This window comes from Taeniopygia guttata, chromosome 2 (genome assembly GCF_048771995.1).
Source record: "Taeniopygia guttata chromosome 2, bTaeGut7.mat, whole genome shotgun sequence".
NCBI classification, from domain to species: Eukaryota; Metazoa; Chordata; class Aves; order Passeriformes; family Estrildidae; genus Taeniopygia; species Taeniopygia guttata.
The window spans coordinates 138,846,651-138,868,731 of NC_133026.1; the positions used below are offsets into that span (position 1 = coordinate 138,846,651).

The 22,081-nt window shown below is 39.7% G+C and overlaps 2 protein-coding genes across 5 annotated transcripts in view; one reads left to right on the forward strand and one right to left on the reverse strand.

Annotated features, from left to right (window-relative positions):
- The window catches only part of COL14A1 (collagen type XIV alpha 1 chain), a 111,341-nt gene extending 101,155 nt beyond the window's left edge, over positions 1-10,186 (forward strand). The window contains exons 46-49 of one of the 4 annotated variants that reach the window (XM_030266617.4): positions 6,755-6,832; positions 7,756-7,911; positions 9,262-9,354; positions 9,445-10,186. In XM_030266617.4, coding sequence (XP_030122477.4) covers positions 6,755-6,832; positions 7,756-7,911; positions 9,262-9,354; positions 9,445-9,584 — 467 coding nt within the window. In that variant the 3' untranslated portion in view covers positions 9,585-10,186. Of the gene's footprint in view, positions 1-6,754; positions 6,833-7,755; positions 7,912-8,702; positions 9,185-9,261 lie in introns of those variants that run through there. The other 3 variants (XM_072924967.1, XM_030266616.4, XM_030266618.4) reach the window with 3 other exon arrangements.
- MRPL13 (mitochondrial ribosomal protein L13) overlaps positions 10,099-22,081 on the reverse strand; it is a 30,693-nt gene continuing 18,710 nt past the window's right edge. The window contains exon 7 of the mRNA XM_030266625.4: positions 10,099-11,601. Coding sequence (XP_030122485.1) covers positions 11,577-11,601 — 25 coding nt within the window. The 3' untranslated portion in view covers positions 10,099-11,576. The remainder of the gene's footprint in view (positions 11,602-22,081) is intronic.

The following is a 22,081-nucleotide window of genomic DNA, read 5'->3' on the forward strand; positions in this document are numbered from 1 at the left end:
AAAAGAGCAATTGAAGAGAGTCAGATGCAAAATTGATAAGTATGTTGGGGAAATGCTGAGCTTTTCTGATAACTTCAAATGTGTCAGTCTAGGAATTTCTGAGTCGTGACCACCCGAAAGAAGCAAGATTGATAAAAAGAGAGAAAAATTACTACTTTGAGGGGTTTAGAGAATCAAGAAGAGGAAATGATGAGGTCAGAGAGAAGTACTACATTTAACATTTACAAGAATTATCTTCTGTATTCTCATATGCAGGCTAGATACCATTCTCCTTTCCTCCATGAGCATTGTCTAATAATGAAACAAGCTCCATGTTTGATTTACTCTCTTTCTGTGCAGCCCTGGCTATCTTTTGTGTCCCAGAGTAGCACTAACCTCAGGACATAATACTGAGTATATCTATAATTGTGAAAGTGCTTTGAAGAACATCACATGAGGAGGTGACCAAAAACCCAAGAGACAAATGTGATATTCAGAAGCAGTGAATTGGTGTTGGTGTTACAAAATATGCTAACTGGGTTTTTAAAAATTAACTGCTGTGAAGACTATTCAGGAATTTAATAGTTCCAGTTCACAGTAGCTATTATAACCATAGTTAACTAAATACTTTTTTTAATAGAAAGTCTTTTGAGTGAACCTGTAAATCTTGCCTTCAAGACTGTAAATCTCATTACCATTTTGAAAAAAGAAGCAAGGTTTCAGGTGCTGACCCTTCAGTCTTGCTGTTGCCTGCTCCAGCTGAGCAAAAACCAGGCACTGTCCAGAAAGGAGGAGAAATGAGGGAGTGTGAGACAAGTAGAAAAGAAGATTGGAAGAGACAGCAATTGAGGAACTGACTTTAAAATGGGTGGTCTGGAGACAGTGAATGCAGATTTCAGGATATTTGATTCCACACTAGCATATTTTAAATATTTCCCTTCTTTTTGGGAAGAGGGTTTTCAAGCTAGGACTTTGGGAAAGGGACAACCAAAATGCCAGGCTTCAAAAAAGGAACATGTCCAACATTTAGCCTGTACTTTCTGTATTTGCTGTGCTGATGTCCAGACATGCATATTGTGGGATCACAGACTGATTAGATACAGTCATTTAAATGAAACATGATGTGGGGTTGGCCCACTGCAGACAATATGAATGTCTGGGAAGCAGCATTGACAATAGAGTACAGAAAGGGTAAAAAGACATGAAAAAGAATATTGCCCCTTCCCTCTCTATATGGATAACTGATGTTAGAAGGAACTGATTTTGGCAGGTAGTGCTTTTGGGGAGTTTTATACTTGGTAGAGAGAAAGCTCTAATCAAGCATCCTTCAGAACTGCAGTCAGATTTTCATAAAATGTGATACCAAATGTTGGGAGTGTTCTACAATATTTTCAGCTTAAAATGAAATTGTTTCAAGAATCAAGAATCCATGTGTAAACTTTAAGACAAAATAATTGGCTAATTTATTTGGAGTTAAAATAGATTTTAGGACATTCATGTAACTGGAACCTTGAACAGAATCTGGAAGAAACAGGAAGGAGCTCCTTCAGAAATGAGACGAAAGCATATAATAATTTATTGCTTCTTGAGGTTTTAATTTCTTCAGAAACTACTTAACTTTCAGACTGATGTGTGTTTGATGCAGTAGCACTTTACTGAGCAGGAAGATATCTTTTGCTACAGACTCTTGGTGTTTCTGAATCAATTTCTAAGGAATTGCTTTAAGCCAACCCCAAAATGCAAAAATTAAAATTAAAAATTATTTAACCAGCTTGTGGAGAATGATTGGAAGTTTTTCATGGATTCCCAATTCTCACTTGATTTGACGTGTCATACACGGAAGCAGCAGACTAAAATTGCTCAGCTTCTGGATGGAAGGAAGGGTTTTTAAGTTTCCAGTGACAACAGAGAGGAGGGTAAATGGAGTCAGATTCTATCCCTTGCTATGTTCTGGAGCATTGTTTTCATTTAACTTGTTCGGCAAACACAATGTATCATCCCATCCTGAAGATCTCCAGCCAGCCACCTGGAAGTCTTTATGTAAAATGTGTTCCATTAATGTCATCAGCATTTTGGTTGCATACGAAGCCGATTTAATGTTCAAGCCCAGTGCCAGATTTGCAACTCTGAAAATCAAGTTGTGCATTTAAGTTCAGGAAATTCCCTGCAGCCGAGTGTGCTCAGAAGTAATAGTCATTAGAAGGAAAAAACACCTGTTTGCTTATCTAGTAGTGTTGCTTTCCCCCCCTCAGACTGTTGGAATTGCTACAAGAGCCTTTACTGGCTCTGAGCTGAGTGGCAAGGTTCTGGTGTTTCTTTCAGCTCACCTCTCTTGCCTACCACCTATTCAAGCCCAACCTATAAGAAGGGGGCACTTCAGAAAGCAGCATGTGGAACGGGCTAGAAATGGTGCACCACAGAGACCTTTACTGGAAATGTCAGCAGTGGGAGATATCAGTGAGCTTCCCTGCTAACTTGCCTGGCCGACAGCTTCTTTTCCCTTGTTTATGTTGTCACTCTGCCAAGCATTAATCAGAGGCTTTGGAAAGAGACATGGATTGAGTGTATGGAGCTCTGTTAGAAACCTCCACTTGAACTTCTATGTCCATGATGTCCCATTCCTGGATGGGATTCCTCTTAGTAGTAGCACATTGAGTTGGTCCTTCCAAGAAAGACCTCAGTGAGAAAGGACAAGTCATTCTCTCGACAGATTCAGTTCTCAGTGTCTGTTGCCAGCTGAGAGGCCACATGGTATTACCAGGCCCCTACAGCATATATGCTGCTGATTTATCCCAGATAAATCACTAGAATTTTGCTCTTTGCTTATTTGTGTAATTATAGGAGTTTGGAAGAAAAAACAAACACTGATTATTCACAGCTCTTATCTCTATGTTAATTTTAACTAGTTCACAGCATTGGTTTCTATCTTCCTTTCAGCTAGTTTGAACATATTTTGTTTTGGTTTTGTTTATGATATGGGACTTAAACAACTAGTGTCTGACTTCTGAGTGCCCAGGAAGTAGTTGCATCTCTGCAAAATGGCATAGAATCCAGAAGAATCAACATGTTGCTTTTTCTTCATTTTGGTTTCTAGTTATTTTTCTAATACATGGATAGTTTTCTCAACTTTGTGGAAAAATGGAAAAGCCATAGTAAAAATTATTCTGAGGCACTGCTAACTTTCAGATGCTGTGACAGTGCAGTTCTTCTATTACTGAATGGACTTCAGATCTTATGTGGTCTGAAGTGGTGAATAAAACTTACAGCTACTCAGCCCATCCCCACTATGATTAAAGTACAATAAATACCTAAGCTGTCACTGGGAAAGTTACTGTTCTCAAGCACAGCTTCATCCTTATTTACTTCCTGGCTTTGTATGAAAGAGCCAGTTAAACATGTGTTATCAAAAGATACGTTTACAGCTGTAATGGGAAAATTTCAGTGGAATTAAATGGAACTTTTGCCAGTTTCGTCAACTAAATATTTTAATTTCCAGTTTTAGTTCATCTGGATTAAAAAAGAAAAAAATCACAACCATGTGTTATTTTACACTATGCTCACAGCTGACCATCTTGAAAAGAGGACGTTTTTGGTAGTAGTTTAATTTTTCTTAAGTGCAACACATAGTTCTCCTCACAGGACAGTATTCTCTTAAAGACAAAATAGATAAAGAACAGCTGAGATTTCCATTTGTGCAGATACCATGGAAATTTATTTTTCTTTGCTAGAGAAAACACCATGAGTTTGGTGTTGTTTTCAATAACCGATGCTATCAGAGTTATTTTTAATGAAGGGTTGGAAATAATTGATTTCAGTTGCTTGTGATCTCCATGGGGCCGAACTGAAGACATTGCGTATTTTGGATGGGGATAAGATGTAAACCCATGGTTATGAGCGGGAGACACAGTTTGATGTTATTGCTGAAGCATGTCCAGAGCACAAATATGAAAGCAGTTCCTGGGACCCGATGGCATTCGTAAGTCAAATGGCAGTTTTGATAAACACACTTTAATTCTAGAGCAATTAACCATTGCAGCAACCCACAATGCAGTAATCCACAAGAGTGATGGCTTGTCTGCTTGACTTTTGTCAGCCATGTCTGCTAGTACCAAAGATAACTTGGGTGAATTTTGAATATTCTGCCATTTATCAGGAGTGAGCCAAGAGGTCTGTGAGTCTCTTAAGTCCCTTAGGGAAGCTCATGGCTTTAACTCATGAGCATTTTGCCTTAAGAGTAGGGTATTTTTGCCTCAGTGTTTATATTCTCTTTAACTTGGATAAACTTTACTGGAAATCATTCTAAAAGAAACCTGATGCAGACTTTTATCTTGGCCTTCAGTGTTTGCTTTCAAAGAAGGTTTGCCCTGCACAAGATATTCATCATTTATTCTAGAATAAATGTTTTCTTCTTAGCCTGAGTAGATTCATTCCATGTTTAGCATTTCTTACTGACATTTTATCCTGTGAACATCACATATGAGTGTGTAGTTTTGTGTGTTAATAATTATAATTGAGTATATGGCAGGCTGTGATTTCAAAACATCGTGGCTGTTGCCTTTGAAGTCACCAAGTAATGTTATCATGTAGTAGGATAAGCAATGGTCCTTGTACTAAACAGCTGTGTAGATTGCAGATGGTTGTAATGGGTCAGTCTTCTTAGGAAAAAAGCAGTTCACACAAACAGATTTTGTTTTTTGCAAAGGGCAAACCTTTCCTTGCAGGTCCTCTGTGGTGAGTGATAATTTGGATTGTAACATTTACCTTGTTACAAGGCCTGCACCACAGACAGAGAATTGCAATAGATGAGTTTCTGCATGTTTGAAGCAAGCCAGGGCTAAGCAAATTTCAGGCATGTGGAAAAAACCACCACCACCCTTCCCTCAAAATTATGCAACTGAAGGAAATAAAAGGCAAAAAAGGGAAACAAACAGGCAATGCCTTAACTATGCCAGGACAGTGACAACCTTGTAGAGGTAAGGTAAAGAGGCCATCCATGCTTTGGTTAAAAATGATGTGCTCACTGTGGATTTACTGGTTGCAGTGGTGTAACTTGTGTTTTCCATGTCGTTGGGCCAGACATTATGTTGCCCTGGAAGCCTCTTGCTCCTGCAGAAGACCCAGAACTCCTCCACCGATGCTGAATCCACTTCTGTTCAGCAGACTTGTATTTGATAAACTTCTACGAGCAATTCTTTGCCACTGAGGGGTTTTAATTACAATTTTTTCCACACTTAGACTTTTTATTTATTTATTTGCTTCCATTACAAATTAGCTTAAGAAGGTAAAAAGTCTCTTCTGTGACGCCCTGAGGGGAAACCTGATGATCTCTTCTCTGTGGTGACCAGTGACAAACCCGAGGGAATGGCCTGAAGTTGGGTCACGGGAGGCATAGGCTGGATATCAGGAAAAGGTTTTTTACCCAGAGGGTATTTAGGCACTGGAATTGGTCCCCAGGGAAGTGGCCACAGCACCAGCCTGACAGAGCTCAAGAAGCTTTCGGACAATGCTCTCAGGCACTTGGTGTGGCTCGTGGTGATGGTCCTGTACAGGGCTGGGAACCAGACTTGATCTTTGTGGGTCTTTCAGCTCTCGGCATATTCTGTGATTCTGTGATTCCTTGCAAAAATGAGGTGCTCTCCAGCTGTTTTGCCCTAAGAGGTAGCAGTTACCTGAGCAGAGAGGAAGGAAGGAGCCCAGTCAATGGAACTGTAGATATTGCCCCAACCAGGGCAGCAGCTGTTTTCTTCCTGCTCTGTGTTGATGAAGGTGCCATGTATAGACTTTAATTCTGAAAGTGGGGAAGCTGTGAAGCCAGGAGAGCAATTACCAGTGCTGGGAGGGAGGTCTGGAAAATGGGGGGGGGAGAGGTCCCACAAACCAGCCAGGATTTGGTGTCTTTGAACCATCCAAATCAAACACAGACTTTATGAGAATTTCCAAGTCACCAGTGGAAACTCAGGGTCTGGAATTTATAGTTCTGACACCTACTATAGTTCAACACTGCTTATTGTGATGGCTGCATATAGAAAGTGCTTTTATAGGATGCCATAGCAATAGTGTTGAGGATGGAAAGCTGGAAGTTAGCAGTTCTTTCTCTGAATTACGAGATTTGTGATCTCCACGGATCAGACACAAGGAGAGAAACTTAGCCCCATGAGTGAGTGCAGGAGCACAACTCACTGGGTTTGCCTGTTGGAATATCAGAGTTTCAAGACTGGGAAATGCTTGGATTGGGCTTTACATGGGGGTCAGATTTTGACTGTGATAAAACTCCTTTCTCATGTTTTAGCAAGAATCTGCCATAACTGGTAACAACTCTCTCCATGAACAATCTTGTGCTGTATCACTCTTTGGTGGGCAAATGTTTGAAGGAAAATTTTCTGTAGCACTGAAATTCGACTTTTTTGGGCCACACAGTAATTTATAGCTATGAGGCTTGGAAGACTCTTCTGACTTACAATAGTTGCATGCTGGTGTAGTTCAGAGGCAGCTTACCACAGGAAGTGCAGCCTGGAAACTGGCTGATGCCTCTGCATGCCATCCTCTTGAAACCACCATGGCAGCAGGAATGTTTAAGACCCTAAGAATGACATTTCCCTTCAGAGGCTGTCAGGGGAGGGATGGAAAAAGAACCAAATAATTTTTAATTTTCCCCTTCTTCCTTCTCTGCCATCTGTTTTTAGATGAAAAATAACATATGGAACTATAATCCTGGTTCAATAATCAACACTACTCAGACTTTTGATCAAAATGTGACTGAATACTATTTCCTTAGGTTTACCGGGTGAGAAAGGAGAGAAAGGCAATCCAGGTGTTGGAACACAAGGACCCCGAGGCCCACCAGGATCCACAGGTAAAGTTACATTTGAGGCATCTGGATTAGACCACTCTGACCCACATGTGAAGAAGCTTACAGCAGCTCTTTCTCCTTAAGGAGAGTAGCAAAAGATTAGCACTTCAGGCACCATAAATGTCATAATGTTTTTACTATGTTGGGATGTGCCACATGATGGTGTCACCCATCACACAAATATTTTCATTTTCCCTATGATAAACTGCTTCCCCAAGCCCACCTTTTTAAAATGTTTCACTTTTTTTTTTTTTTTTCTGACATGGATTCTAGAACGGGAAAACATTAGTTTGGACTGATTATATTTGTTTTCTCATTGACTTAATGTCATACATAAATGTGAGTTGACAGAGAATTTTATAGTAATTAAGCACATTATATCACATGGATTTATATTTAGGTCCTGAAAAAGCAGAGAGAGTGATAACCAGGTCCTGTTGAAATAGGAGTAAAATTGCTCATGAGGATATCCTGGCCATTAGGCACTGGTATCAAGTCACAGCATTACCCAGAAACTGTATTGAAAGGGAGTGGGATGAATCAAGAGCTGTGCGGGCATCCAGGGCTGTCCTTTCCCCATGAAAATCCATTTCCAGAAGAATGATGTTTGGTGAAACATTTGCTCCAGTTCTGCCTAGAAGCTGTCTCTGGCAAAGAAAAATTAAGTAGCAGCCAGAGGGGAAGCTCATTGGAAGTGGGTCTCCTCTCAGGCTGCTGCTCTGTCTTCCTTGCCAGAGGCTGAAGTCTTTCCCTCAGCTTGCCCAGGGGAGTCAGAGCCAGGATGCCTTGCTCCTCCTCTCAAGCTGTCTCCTGGAAGTGTTTATGACACACTCAGTGCCATGTTTTCCAGGCCAGGAAAGATGGCCTCATACCCCTGCTTTCATGAAAGACACTATGCAGATGTTTCATCTGTCTGTTCTATGCAGGACCTCCAGGAGAAAGTCGAACTGGCAGCCCGGGACCACCAGGATCTCCAGGCCCACGAGGTCCTGCTGGTCACACAGGGTCCCCGGGCTCACAGGGTCCTGCTGGGCCTCCAGGGTACTGTGACCCATCCTCCTGCGCTGGGTACGGCATGGGAGGTGAGTAGCCAGCAATCGGGACAGCTGCCGCTAGCAGAGGTGTGGGTGGCATTTTCTAACAGCCCAAGTGAGATGGAGGCTACCGATGAAACTTGCACTAAAATGTGGTGGCCCCTAAAAACCTGCGTGTCCAGTGGCTCTACTTTGTGGGACTGCAGCATGAAGAGAAGGTGACCCAGCATAGTGACCAAAGGAAAGTGACCACCATCTGATCCCAGCCTGTAAAACCCATCCTGCCTAGTGGGTTTTGTCCTGTTTGTGTTTGTATAGTTGTATGAGCCTGCTCCACTCCATATTCTGTGTTGAAGCCCTACCAACTCATGTTTGTGACAGCAGAGTTTTTACACTTGTAGTTTTTCAAATGTGTTGCTCAGCCTCCCTTTCCATGTGCCTCTGAGTGGCATGAGAGCATGACCCTTACTAAACCTGTAGTAATGTAACCTGGCACAGGGATGCACGTGTCCATCATTAACCAGTGAAGCCATCTGGAGAAAATTATTCTTTCTATATCTTCTCTGTATCCTATTTTCCCATCTCATTATAGCACGTAGAGGCCATGGGAAGAAGTTAACACAATTACCAAAAATTACATCACCCAACCTAAAATAAAAATTTATTAGTAAAACACTAAACTACAAATGTTATGCATAAGGCATATTTGTTTGATGTTTACAGTTTAATCTGCCCCTGAGCTGATTTGTATGTTTTACTTACCTGAATGTTTTTGTTGTCGTCTCTTCCTATCCTTTTCTCCTCACTTCCCCTCCCCATTGTTCATTTCCTGTTTTAAGGCCCAATCCCTTACAATGGCTACCAATACAGAAGGTGAAAGGCTCATTCTGGTTCAGGTCTCATTGGGCTGAAGGTCAGAGATGGATGCTGAACTGCTCTGTGCTTTCCAGCAATGATAATGACTACCACTAATGAACTTACAGCTGCTGTACATGCACTTGGCTTCCTGGCACTGCTAAAAATTATTGCCTGACCTGTTTTTGCCTGCTACTCATGTATTCTAGCTCATAATTGGAATAAACTATAGCAGGCAGAGTGTGCAGTGTATAATGAACACAGTATTACAACCGGACATTTGACAAATTGTGGTGGTGGTTTCCAACTAACTTGGCTGTCTGTTGGTGGGTTTCCAATTGTTCCAGCTTATTAATTTTGTTAAATGTTTTCATTGTTCCTTTATGTGAATAAAAGGTGTGTATTTAAAGATTATATATATACTCACACACATTATATAGAAATATATCTATATATAAAATGTCAATTTCCTAATGAATGCTTTAATTTTCTACTCCCCTTCTGTGTTAACCGTATGAATACTCTTGGTGGTGGTGGGTTAAGGTGGATACGGTGAGCCAACTGATCAAGACATCCCAGTAGTGCAGTTGCCACATAACTCCTACCAAATCTATGACCCTGAGGACCTTTATGATGGTGAGCAACAGCCGTACGTAGTTCACGGGTCCTACCCCTTACCATCCCCATACTCCCAGTCCTATCCATCACCTCATCTTGCTCAACCAGAGTTTACTCCTGTTCAAGAAGAGATGGAAGCCGTTGAGCTGAGATCCCCGGGAATCAGTCGCTTCGCAAGGAGGATAGCCAAAAGGAGTGCCAAGACCCCAGTACGCACAAAGGCGAATGGAAAAAGCCCCCCTCAATGAACTGTTTAAAAAAGGGAAACATTTTATGCACACCTGTGTTTGGCCTTTTGCCCCGGTGCCTCACCTGTCACTGAAGATGTTTACAGGCTCTTATGTTAAAGGAGAAAAAAGTGTACATGGCCAGTTGACACAACAAATAATGGTAATTATCTTGCATGCCAGAAGTTTAGTATGTTAGTGGGTTGGTGCTAGCTGATGATGAAAGGTCACTTGTAGATTTTCCTTTGGAGTACTGTTCCGTTCACTCTTCAAACTGTATCTGAAAAAATGCATCTGGCTAGGTGGTGTATGTAGAACCATTCACAAAAGGTAATGTTTTGCTATCCATTTTTTTCCAGTTGATTACTTTCTGTTTGTTTTGGATGAATTGTTTACTAGCAGAGTAACCTGACTAAATCCACTGGAGAACAACGCATCAGGTGTCCTTGCACCCAGGTTATTATCCTTTTGTAAAGATTTCTTACATTACAGACCACAGTTTTCTTAACTCACCTAAAATAAATACACAAGAATGTTCCGTGGGAGCACACTGATAATTTATTGTGAACCTCTTTCATTTCTGTTTTGTATGCAAATAAAAGTGGCAAGCTTTTGTATAGTAATTCTGTAGTCATTTGATTTTTAACTCAAAACAATTGCATTAGATCTTCAGGGGACAGAATGCGATGAGAAGGAAATATATTTCTGGTTTCCAACACTTTGGGGCAACAGTTCTATTTTAAAGGATGCAGTATAAACATTATTTAGCAATATTTTTTAAGTTGTATATGGACAAATGTAGAGAGTAACTATGAGCTGAGGTAGTTGTACCAACTGCAGATGTGTGCAGATTCCTTATGTTGACGTGCCCAAGTCAAAAGACTGGCAGGTGTAGTTGGGATGCCTAACAAGGAGAGGAAGGCAAAACACTAACCCAACCACTTGAGCACAGAGCAATTCATAATCTACAAACAAGGTAAGTTGAAAAGAGACTCAATAAACAGCTTTGAACAGCACTGGAGACTGAGCAAGATTTAGCTCAAGAATGGCCATTTAAGTTGAAAGCATAGGCTTTGAACACTTTTTCTTCAGCCCTATACCGACATGGAGAGGCTGTCCTGTACATCTCAGGACTGTCCTCCTCTTCATTAATGAAATCTCTTCTACTGGGCTGCCAGCAGACCTCCTCCTAGTGAGGAAGAGTCACTTCAGAAAATGCACTGCACAGCCCCAAAGGGGTGTTCTGGCTGGTAGCAAGCAGAGCTACCAACACTCTGGACCAACAGAGTGTGCCACCTGCAAAAGCCATGCCCAGTGGAGCAGTGCTCTGCCTGGCTGCTTTCCAGGGCAGACAGAACCACAGGGATATTGACTCTCCAAATGACAATCATGTAACATCTCAACAGCAAGAATAAAATACCATTAGGAACACACTTAATGATATTCAGCAGCTAGAAAGTAGAGCCACCTTGCTGTTGTCATTTAGCACACTCAAGATTTAGATGCAGATAAACAGTAGTCTGAAAAAGTAAGATTATAAAAAAATAGTAGTTGTCATTTTGTTCTTTAGAGCACAATGTATCAAAGACGGCCAAAGCTCAAGGATGAAAAATAGTGGCTGGTGACAATAATTATTCTCTGCTCCTCCTGCACAGATAAAGTTTTGCAACTTTTACAGTGAGCTACTTCATAGCAGTAGTCAATGTCTTGTTTCTGTGAGACGCAAATACTCATTACAAAGGTATTAATTCTTTAATAACAGTATCAAATAAAATGTCGTTAAAAAATACCACATCATGCAATGCAGAGTACAGATGGCATTAACAAGATAATACCCATTCTTAGCTGTTTCAAATTACAGTGATTTCTATAATCTTACCAAGTCAAATTTGCTAACAGCTGTCAGAAACGTTCAGTATAGAAAGCTTGGCTGAGCTGCACAGATCCTTCCATAGTAGAAGAATTTTCTTTGAAGGAGAGACACTCCTGATGGCACTTCTTTTTCCATTCTTATTACTTCCTTCGAAAATCTTTAGGTCTGTGTGGGAAAAAAAAATATTTTAAGAAATGCATGTGCACTGCAGTGGCTTTGCTTTAGGACTGCAGTAGCAGCCTCATCTAGTTTTATTTCCTTACTCTGGTGAAGTTTTTTTGACAAAGAAGAATATTATCTGGATTACACAAAAAAGACAGAACAAATTAAAGAAATTTACTAAGACCTCTAAGAATTTACAGACATCGGGACTAGTTGGTCACTCCTACTTTCCTAAGCAAAACAAAAAAACATCTTGAACTGAATGCAGTCTCACAGGGTTTTAAACACAGGCACTGATTTGTCTCCACTTTTAAAAACTGAATAATCCATGCATAAAGTGGTAAGTTTTAGTTAACAGCACAGTCCAACACAACACTACTGAAATAAATAAAGTTAAAACTGATGATTTAAAAAAAAAACCCTAACTTGAATTTTAGAAGTTCTGCAATCTCCTTTGCTTGGATGACAGGTGTGGAAAACATTCAGATAGAAGCAGACTGCTGTTTGCAAGCCTCTGTGATCTCCTATTCAGGCATATCTCTCTCCCTGCCTGTCTGCCACACATCCACTGGCTGCAGGAACCACATTCTTCCTGAAACTACACAGCTCAGACCAGCTTATGGCTTTTAGAATGCTGAGTTTGCAGAATCAGCACATCTACATCCCTAACGTGTCCTGCAGAGAGGTTGCACACCCTGGACTCTGCCCAGTCACTTCCCAAAGCCCCAGTGCAGGTCAGGGGCTCTGAGGTCCCAGGACGTGCCCGGTGTTCGCCCACCACTCGCAGCCCCCATCCCGCACAGCTGCAGCCTGCAGGAACACAGCGCTCCTCACTGCTCCTCTCCTCTGTGCATCAAAGCAGCTTGGGCAACTCACCAGGACTCAACAAGACGGGTATTAACAAAGGCTTTAGAGACATCTAAAGGCATACAGGGCCAGATTTGCCATGAAGTTGAATGAAAAATTCTGGCATACAGGAAAACCTGCAAACAGCTACAGTAACCAAGTTAAATTTCCAAAGGTGGTAATATTTTATCTGTAATTCAGCTCAATAATGGAAATGAAAAGCAGACACCAATGGAAGCAGACTTACTTTAAAGACTGAGAGTTCAGATGGCTGCAGAGATGCCACATAGAAATCCAACACTTGTTTAGTCCCATGTTGCAGTTTTAGAATTTGCCAAGTAATAGCACTGCAAAGTGAAGTCATTCACACAACTCTTGCATGAGCCCATAGGTTCTCACATGAAAGCAACTCTGGAATTCAGTTTGTGTTATTTCAAGAGTAGCAAATAAAATGGTGTGAATTTTACAGAACAACTATAAAGAAGAGCTAGTGTTCATGCTGTAAAGAATCACAAAGCTGCTCTGTTCCCCATTTAAATAGCATATTCTGTATTAACATTTGGACTTGTATTTTTGTGCATGACAGAACTGCTGCAAGCACCATATATGTTGTTTACATACTTGCTTAATGTTGAACATACTCAATGTTTGATGGCTGGTATGTGCTGGGAAGATAGTTGGAGATATTCAGAGAATAGAGAATCAGAGAATGGTTTGGGTCAGAAGGGACCTTAAACATCCTCTGGCTCCAGCCTCTCTGCCATCCCATATTTTGTTACTCAGATCTCAGCCTGCATGCCAGAATAGGTATTTCATTATATCAAACTGTTTGTTGAGTAGTAAAGAGTACGGGATTTTGAAAAATTCTCAGCAGTGACTTAGAAGTTTTATCACTGCATCCATCCTAGACAGGTGGACAGTGCTGAAGATTTTAGGCAACGCAGCATGGCAAAGATATCCTTGTCTTGCAGCTTATAGTTATTATTCTTTCTTTTTAGAAACCAATCCACTCTCTTGTACATTGCTCAAAGGATTTTGCATTTTTCTATTAATGACTCCCCTAAAACTTCCATCTAGGGTTATTCTGGATTGCTGCAGAGCTACAGGTCTCACAACACTTTGTTCTGGGGTGAAAAACTTTTTTTTTTTCCTTGCTTGCTTGTAATCTGCATTTCAACTTTAAAGCTCATTGTTATAAAATTTAAATACATAAAAATGCATAAAACACTGGACTCTTAGTTTGCAGTCTTATGAAGTTAATGAAGCTTAAAGACAGGATTTTCCACACTGAAACACTTGTGTGAACAAATACAAAAGTTTTTAAAGCCTTTTCTATTGCTACAGTAGGCTTTTTATGCCCACTAGTACTTGGCTTTTGGACTGCTTTTGAAGAATTCTTGGCACCAGAAAAGCTAAGCCTTGGAAAACACTGACTTTGGCAAAAGTGTTATAGGCATTTTGTCAGACGAAGAATATGAACCCACAAAAATGCTGTCTAGTCAGAGAGAATTATGAACTACTTGTGAGCATCAATGGGTAACTGCTCATTGATAAGTGACACAAATCCATCTGAGAGTCTTCTTTGGTGGCAGCACTTTTGCCTTTCCTCACCAAAGGCCTGAGTTTATGCACTTGGAAGAAAGGAAATGCTATCTCCTAGAACAGACAGTTCAGAAATTCACTCAAAGGCAAGACTTCACATAGCTGTTTCTCCTTTTCTTTTTAAAGTAACATTCTTGGGGAAAAGAAGTTTTACTGTATAGTGACAGGAGACTCCAAGACAAGGGAAATGGGGGAATGTGGAACCAATGTCTCTGCAATCTATGCTGAAACGCAAGCTATTATGTGTTCACTGAAAATATACAACATTAGCCTGTGCAGCAGATGTCTGCCACCAAAATATAAAAAAACTATTTGTCTCATTTTTATATTTGACAAAAATATTTTTAAACAAAATACTTGTCTCATTTTTGTAACATTTTTATACTCCACATAAAAAGTGTTAAGACAGTTCTGTGAGTTCTAGGCAAAATACTCAGCAAATTAAATCAGCAACCCTTTTGTTACAGGAGGCCTCTCAGTGCTTCTCTCTTAACAAATACTTTATTTACCACTGAGTAAAAGGCACTGAAGAGCTGGTCCCAACTCTGATTACAGTTTTTAAATCTCTTAAAGCTGCCCAGGGAAGTAATGGATTCTGCCTTTCTGAAGACACTCAAAACCCACCTGGATGCATTCCAGTGTAAGCTGCTCTAGCAGACCCTGCCTTGGCAGGGGGGTTGGACTGGATGATCTCCATAGGTCCTTTCCAAACCTTCACAATTCTGTAATTCTGTAAATTATCCCAATTTTTATCCATACTCCCAGCTATCAGAAGAGAAATACAGCTGATGTGAAATGCTGACAATCCACAGCCACTGAAACTTACAGAACATATAAACCTGCACATATGTCCAGCTCTAAGGATCAGCTTTTGTGGTGGAAAACAAAAGGGTCTTAGTGGTCCCCACAGTAACTGGTAGAGAGCTTCCCAAAACTCTGCAGAATTGATGTATTTCATAAAAATGTTGTCTTTTGATATGGATGCCAGCCCTTCACTCTGCAGTGTTCAAAACAACCAATGGACTGTGAGAATTTTCCCATTTACCGGAAAACAGTAAGTTCTTTGCTCTGTACTTCACTTCATGAAACTAGACTGAGGTCAAACTAAACCCTAGAACATGGAGAAGTCCTGCCTTTTTTCATGGACTTTAAAGATTAACTTGAAGAGGCTCGTGTCCTTGGGCTAAAGCTTGCCATGGTAAATTCTCTCTTCAGTGTCTCTGCAGATTTCCCAGTTACAGTTATGTTTTGAAAAGCACTGCAGAGTTTAGTGCTGGCATCTGTGTCATTAATTAATACTGATATTTGGTGAACATACATGTACTTGCCTAGCAACTCCAACCAACTCCAGCATACACACACCCCTTTGTGCAGCTGCATGAAACAAGGCTGTCTTTAACCTAGGTCAGTTCTCTGATTCTCCATTCTGTTGCCACACAAGCAGAATAGAGAGGCAGGAAAATGGATGGATAATTCTTAAAACCAAGCCTTATTGCCAGAAAAAATGCTCACGAAGCTATGACCTCAGCCTTGGAGCATCTCAGATGGCAAACAGAAACTAACAATACAAAAAGACCTATTTGCAGATCTGCAACTATGATGGGACACCCCCACTTCACAGAATATTCAATATTCTTTTTCAGTGTGATGTGAAATATCCACTTTCAAGGGTATTTTTCCTGTGAGAAAGGACAGGACAGAGACCCTCTGCAAGAGTTAAGTGTGTTCAACTCTCAACTCCTGGAGTGAATATTTATTTCAATCAGCTCTGAATAGACTTGCTGCACAGCTCCATCTTTATTAAATTCTTGTCAGCACATTCCAGCAATGATTTCTCCCTTTGCCTAGCAATGTTTTGTGGAGGTAAAACAGCCTCAGAAAAATAAAATAAGGGGGATGTGTGTGTTACTCAATGAAGTTCAAATCTAAGTAATCACTAGTCCGTGTTATACTGCAACTAACTTGATTTCAGAAATATATAGGACAACTTCACCATCTTATTTTAGGCACACAGGCTAAAACCTTGTAGCATCTTACAAGCAGAGAGGTTAGCATTACTAACCTCAAGGAAATAATAAAAGCTGTAGAGTAATATACGACACTGTCTATTCTATATGTACAGCAGTTTATTTTGCAATCCAGACAATATTTTAAAAAATATTTTCTCTTCATTTTTAATGAATACCTCTTCATAACTATGTATTTGAAATGAATGACTTTGTTTCTTAGAACTTCTAAATGCCCTGGGATTAGCTATAACAATATAATTTGTAGTCAACATTGCTTTTTCTTCTTCCAAAAGAAGAGACACACCTCCCTAGTTTCTTCTATCTCATGCTGCTGATAAACAGCATTTGATAACATGACCTTATCTTCTTTCAAGCAAAAAACCCCTGGATAGCCATTTCTCCACAAACAATCCCTACTCACGTGGCTTTGCTGTTACACTGCATTGTCTGAGACTTTTCAAAACAAGTTTTATGAAGTCAAATCTCATGGAATTGTTGCAGTCATTTGTGTGCTTGCAAGCCTGTGTTAATGACTGGGAATGGTTTCAAACCTGCCTCTGCTGAGGAGTAAGACAGTGCTGCACAGTAAGTGACCTGCCAATACCTGCTCTTGACTCAGCAATGCACACCTGGTGTGGAAGCTCTGTCTCAAATCACAGTTTTCTCTTCACCTGCGGGCAATCATCTCACCATTGGAGCACATGACCCAGAGAGCTGGAGCTCCCTGGAATTTCTGCACTCTCAGCAGCAGTAACAAGGAGTGGTCAGAAAGGATTTACTTTTGCATCAGCACTGCAAAAGGTTGGTGCCTTAAGGCTAACTTATGTCACAGGCTAATACAGTGACTGAGATGAGAGCACTGGTACAAGAGCAAAATTTGAAGAGTATAGGCTTAGAATTCTGTTAAGATTTTACTGCTTCCATGAATAAGAGACAGTACTCCAGATGTATAAAAACCCCCTTAAAATTAATAACCATCCTGTAGGAAAGGCACATCCATCTCTTCCATTCACAGTCTGTACAACACTTTGTATTACCTGAGAAATTTAATGTCTGGTAGGATTCCCATTTGCATAGGTTATTCATCAAAAACAAAACCAAAGAAGTATTGGTCTTAACTCACAGTTATCAATATGTTTTAAGAGTAACTCACCCCAAAGGGTTTTAGGTCTGTGGCTGCTATGTTAGCTTTTTATCCAGCAGCCTTTTTACCCCCTTTCCCCAATCCTATTTCCTGGACAATGCAGCGTTCCCCAAAAGGCTGAAGGAGACTTCAGCATGACTGTGTAGTTGTACAGAAGCTCTCCCTGACTTTCTCATACAAGTTTCAAGAATTTTAAGAAACAACAAGGATAAAATCTCTCCAAACTTGTCTGAAAAACTAGACATACACAAAGAAATAATTAATGCTAAAGTACTTCTAACCTACCTTTAATTTTTTAAGTACTTAACGAGTGATACCCACTAGCTCGTAAAAGTCTCATTTAGGGGAATATAAACAACACTGTTTTGAACAGATGACTGATTGGGGAAGACCAATTAGTGAAAAGACCTTGTGGACCGATCATGCCACTTACTTGCTAACCCTCAGCCCTCTGATCCCAGTATTCTCTGCTGGCAGGCACACTCAATCTGTATTACTGTGATGCTCTTCTCCATAATTCTGGAAATCACCATCACAGGAATGTGGAATTATTGGTAACTGATGACAGTTGTCTGCTTATACGGAATGGTTCTACGGCTCATCTTTCACATCTACTTATTAAGGACAATAGGTGGCCTTTAGCCTTTTCTTATAAGAAAAGGTTCCAAATAATTTGGTTCTGTCTAAAATTAGCACACAATATATACAAAATGAAATTTGTTGTCTATCTGGCACACATTTTAGGGTTATGTTATGAATAAACGATTACATTTTGAATATTTAAGATTTGTTTTTCTAGAAAAACTTCAACACACAGACAAAATTTACTGTAAATAGTGAAACAAGAAGAATATATGTATTTTTCAGGAAAACTTTGCAAGTTGTGCCAAAGTCAATAGCTATTAGGTAAGGGAACTATAGCTAAAGGGGATTTCTGAACACATTTCATCTTTTTCACTAACCACACTAATAAATCAAAACCCAAGGATAAGACATTGCTATCATTCCCTGGAAAACCAAGTTATGTGGTTATACTCAAACATCAACAGTTTGGTGCTGGGGTGAGGGAGGGGGAGAAGAATCATTCCTCTACTCAAGGTATACCTATTATCCCATGGTAGTTTTATGCCTCTGGTAAGATAATCAGTGAAATAGCTAATGATATTTCAACTATCACTAAATTTCCAATTCACACAGTGGCTTATTCTAAACCCTCAATTCCTCTGCCTGGGGCACAAGAACCGTTTCCATGTTGGTGTTGCTCTCATGTAGACTGTTGACTTGCCTAAAAAGCACTTCTACAAGTATAACTTACTTTACTTGGAGAACAAACCACAGTAACAGAAGCTGCATTTTGTAACAAGAGTAAGAAAGGTGATACTGCTATGACAGTACAGCTATAGTGACTAATTCTCTTAAGCAGAAACAAAACTTAAGATATATATTTTATTCTACTCAGCTGAAACTTGTTTGTTTTTCTCTACATAACCTAGCACCTGTAATTTTTAGAAAGTGTCCTTTAATCAAGTTATCTGATATGCATTTAGGTACTCTCAGTGAAATGAGGAACAGCTTATTAAAATTTCAAATAAAGCAGTTACAACCTCAGTTTCTGTAAGAACAAACTAAGCAAAATTAATCTAAGCTTTTTTAAACTTACTGTAATTCCCTGATTTTGACCTAGCTGATATGAATTATGTTTGGAAAATTATTTAAGTTAAATGAATGGAATATATTCGTAAACTTCATCTTGTTAAGATGCTTTTTGAAAATAGAAGGTTACTCATTTGGTGATATATTCTGCTAAAAACTGTAGGACGGTATACAGAGCAGCACTGTACACTTGGCTTTGGACAAAGAATTACGTTATTCTTCAAATAAACCGAGAAGTGGGTGAAGGAATGGTGAAATATTTTCCAGACTTACTGTCAGCCACAGAAGTGCAAAAAGGAAATCTAGACACTTATAAAGGAGTGATTAAAAATTAATCTGACTCTAACTTCATCTGGGCAGGTACTTCAACAGTATCATATACTACCATTTTCCTATTCCTTGTCAAATTTCCATTCATTGAGTTTCTATTCTCACATATGAGATAAACAGGTTTTAAGGGAAGAGGAAAGTTGCTTTGGAACTTTCTTTTTGAGAGCCTCTTCAGAAAGTTAAGTAAAGGGCCAAATTACCCATTTATTATCTCTTACCTTCAACACTCATTTTAGAAACAACCTAAGCTGCCCCCAGGTAAAGGGGTATGAGAATCAGTTGCACTGATCTGTTTTAGGCATGCCAGAAAAAAGGCAGTAATTGAATTCAATAGGCTAAACAATCTGAACATGGATGTGTTGGATTTTTAAGATGACTGAGTTACTGACCCTTCTTGATTAGTGTCCAGTTGCTGCCTGCAGCTAAAACCTAATGTAGAGGAGAACAATTTTCTTCTTAAGTATCTGTGTGGCTTTTTGTACAGGAATTTAGACCCAGCCTGAAATGTGGGACTTGGTTACCTCCAAATTTCCTGTTAAATGAACACGAATCTGCCACACAAAATCCTGAGACATTTTATACCCTTATTAATAAAAACCCCCAAAATGTACCAGTGATAGTTCCTAGATTTGACTGGGGATTAATGATCTCCAGTTAGTTCATACGATTTCTACCAAGAGGCAAAAAGGCCACAGAAAATTAACTGCCAGAGAAATTCCATTGGAACAGAACTGGGCTGGATTGGCAGAATAGCTTTTCCCTGATTTATACAGTTTGTTTTTCAGGAAAAAGTAAGACTGGCTGCAATCTTTTACAGAAGTTTGTGTTGGCCAGGTCTTCTCTCAACACTGCTACATGCTAGCCCTGCTTTGTGAGAGAAGATGAGCACTAAAACTGAAGGGGCAATACTTAGCCCAAGATAAAAAACAAGTATTAGCAAGTGAGTTATAATATAAAACACAATACAAATCCCAAGAAGCTGCAGACACACTCTACAACTGAACAGGAACTAAGAAAAAGACTGGAGAAATTTAATTTGGTACCAAATTTTTAAAGGCTAATAAATAAACTTGAGATGGTCCTTATAAAAATGGCTCAAGACCTGACCATCTTTAGAGATGGCTTTATGGCTTTCCCTCTGCTCTTCTCAAGGTAACTAGAATGACTATTCCAAAACTTTTTCCTTTATTTTACCTCACATTTCATTTTAGGGAGAAAAAATATGTATAAACATATGTATATGTAGTAAAAACTGCAAGTTATGATTTGTAACACAGCACATCACTGGAAATAACTCCAAATGTAATTTCTCTATGCAATATAATGTGAAGTGTCTTTTGGTGTTGGCTCCTCATTAAGTTATCTGAAGAAATTAACAGACAAAAAAACCCCTAATAAAACCTGTTGGCATCTTGCACATACAAAAGTACTGTTTAGAACATTCCTTTAGCCATATAATCAGGATATCTCTGGCTTCTTCTTCTGCTCAATTACTACATTCCAGAAATAATCTGTGTAACTAAAAATAGAAATTTGCACTAGAAATTGTAGAATTGTGCAAGATTAGTAACTGCTGCAGTTCTTCTAAGAAAACAGAAAAGGAAGTGGTGGATGAAAGGATTTTTTAACCCAAAAGCTTTTCTGTTTACCAATGCCCACAAATTTATTTGCTGGGAACATCACAGATGGCTTCTGGTTGCTGAGTCTGGTAAGGCTGGCTTTAAGGACACAAAACTGGGGAGGAACTGAGTGGCACAGAATATGTAAGAGGATTATCAGAGGCATCTGAAGTTCACAGGCATCCAATATGCTTATGTTTCATCACCTACAAATTTCTGCCTGAGAACATTGTGATTTTCTGCTTTCAAAGCCACAGAGAATTGCTGACGAACTTCCAGTTGCATGCCGTGGCATGGAGATGACAAGCAGTGTCAGTACTGGGACCCTGCCTAACCCATGCTGCTTGGCTGGAACAAAATCATGGCTTCAGACCAGGCTCTGCAAAGCCCTGCCTTAAAGCAGGATGTACAGATGGGGGCAAAAATCAGGAAAGCTACTCAGAAATATTAACATTAAGAAGGTGTTTGGTTTTCAAAAACCAAATTGCAGAGTTTACAATATGCCAAGTTTTCAAAATTTCAGAAGTGTAGAAGAATTTGTTGCCCCAAGGACAAGCAAGCAGCTGTCTGGCCCAAGGGGAGCTCCTAGGAGGCCTGGCATTGGACCAGGCATTCAGTCTGCACACCAGCACCAGCCTGAGCAGACTTTATGCAATCAGACAGCTCTGCTTTCTTAAGGGAAACTCCCAGGAATGCATCCTTCTCATTGGAACAACACAGAGCTGCTGTTCCATGTATTTGGTAACATTCTTATTTAAATACTTCTTGAAATACAATTTCCTGCCTTTAAAATTGTCTCAAGACACATTTATACCTGGACAGTTAAACAACTTTCAAATGGTATATAACAGGAAAATTTGCCCATGAATCTGATGTATCCTTGCTTTCATGGAACTGAATTGTTTGCTTAGTCATATGTAACTGGTGAATTCTGTGATGATTTCTGTTCAAACTCATTTAAAAGACATACAATCTGAAATTTCAAACACACCTGAAATAAAGGTTTCATTCACAGTACAAGATCAAACTCTGTCAAAGGAACTTGTTTTTGATCTTTTTGACCTTGAAATATGTCTGGAACAGACATAATTTACTTTCCTGTATCTACATGGTTTTCCCCACTTACTTCAGACCTCTCCATGGAGGATTTAAGTCAGGGCTTCTGGACAAGCTGGAAAGTCAGTTGGCTCTGATTAGGAATAAAGCAAAGAATGCTTGTGGAAAGCTTCTCTGACTAGGAATATTCTGACTTTTAATTCTCTACTTTCATGGAGCAGGAT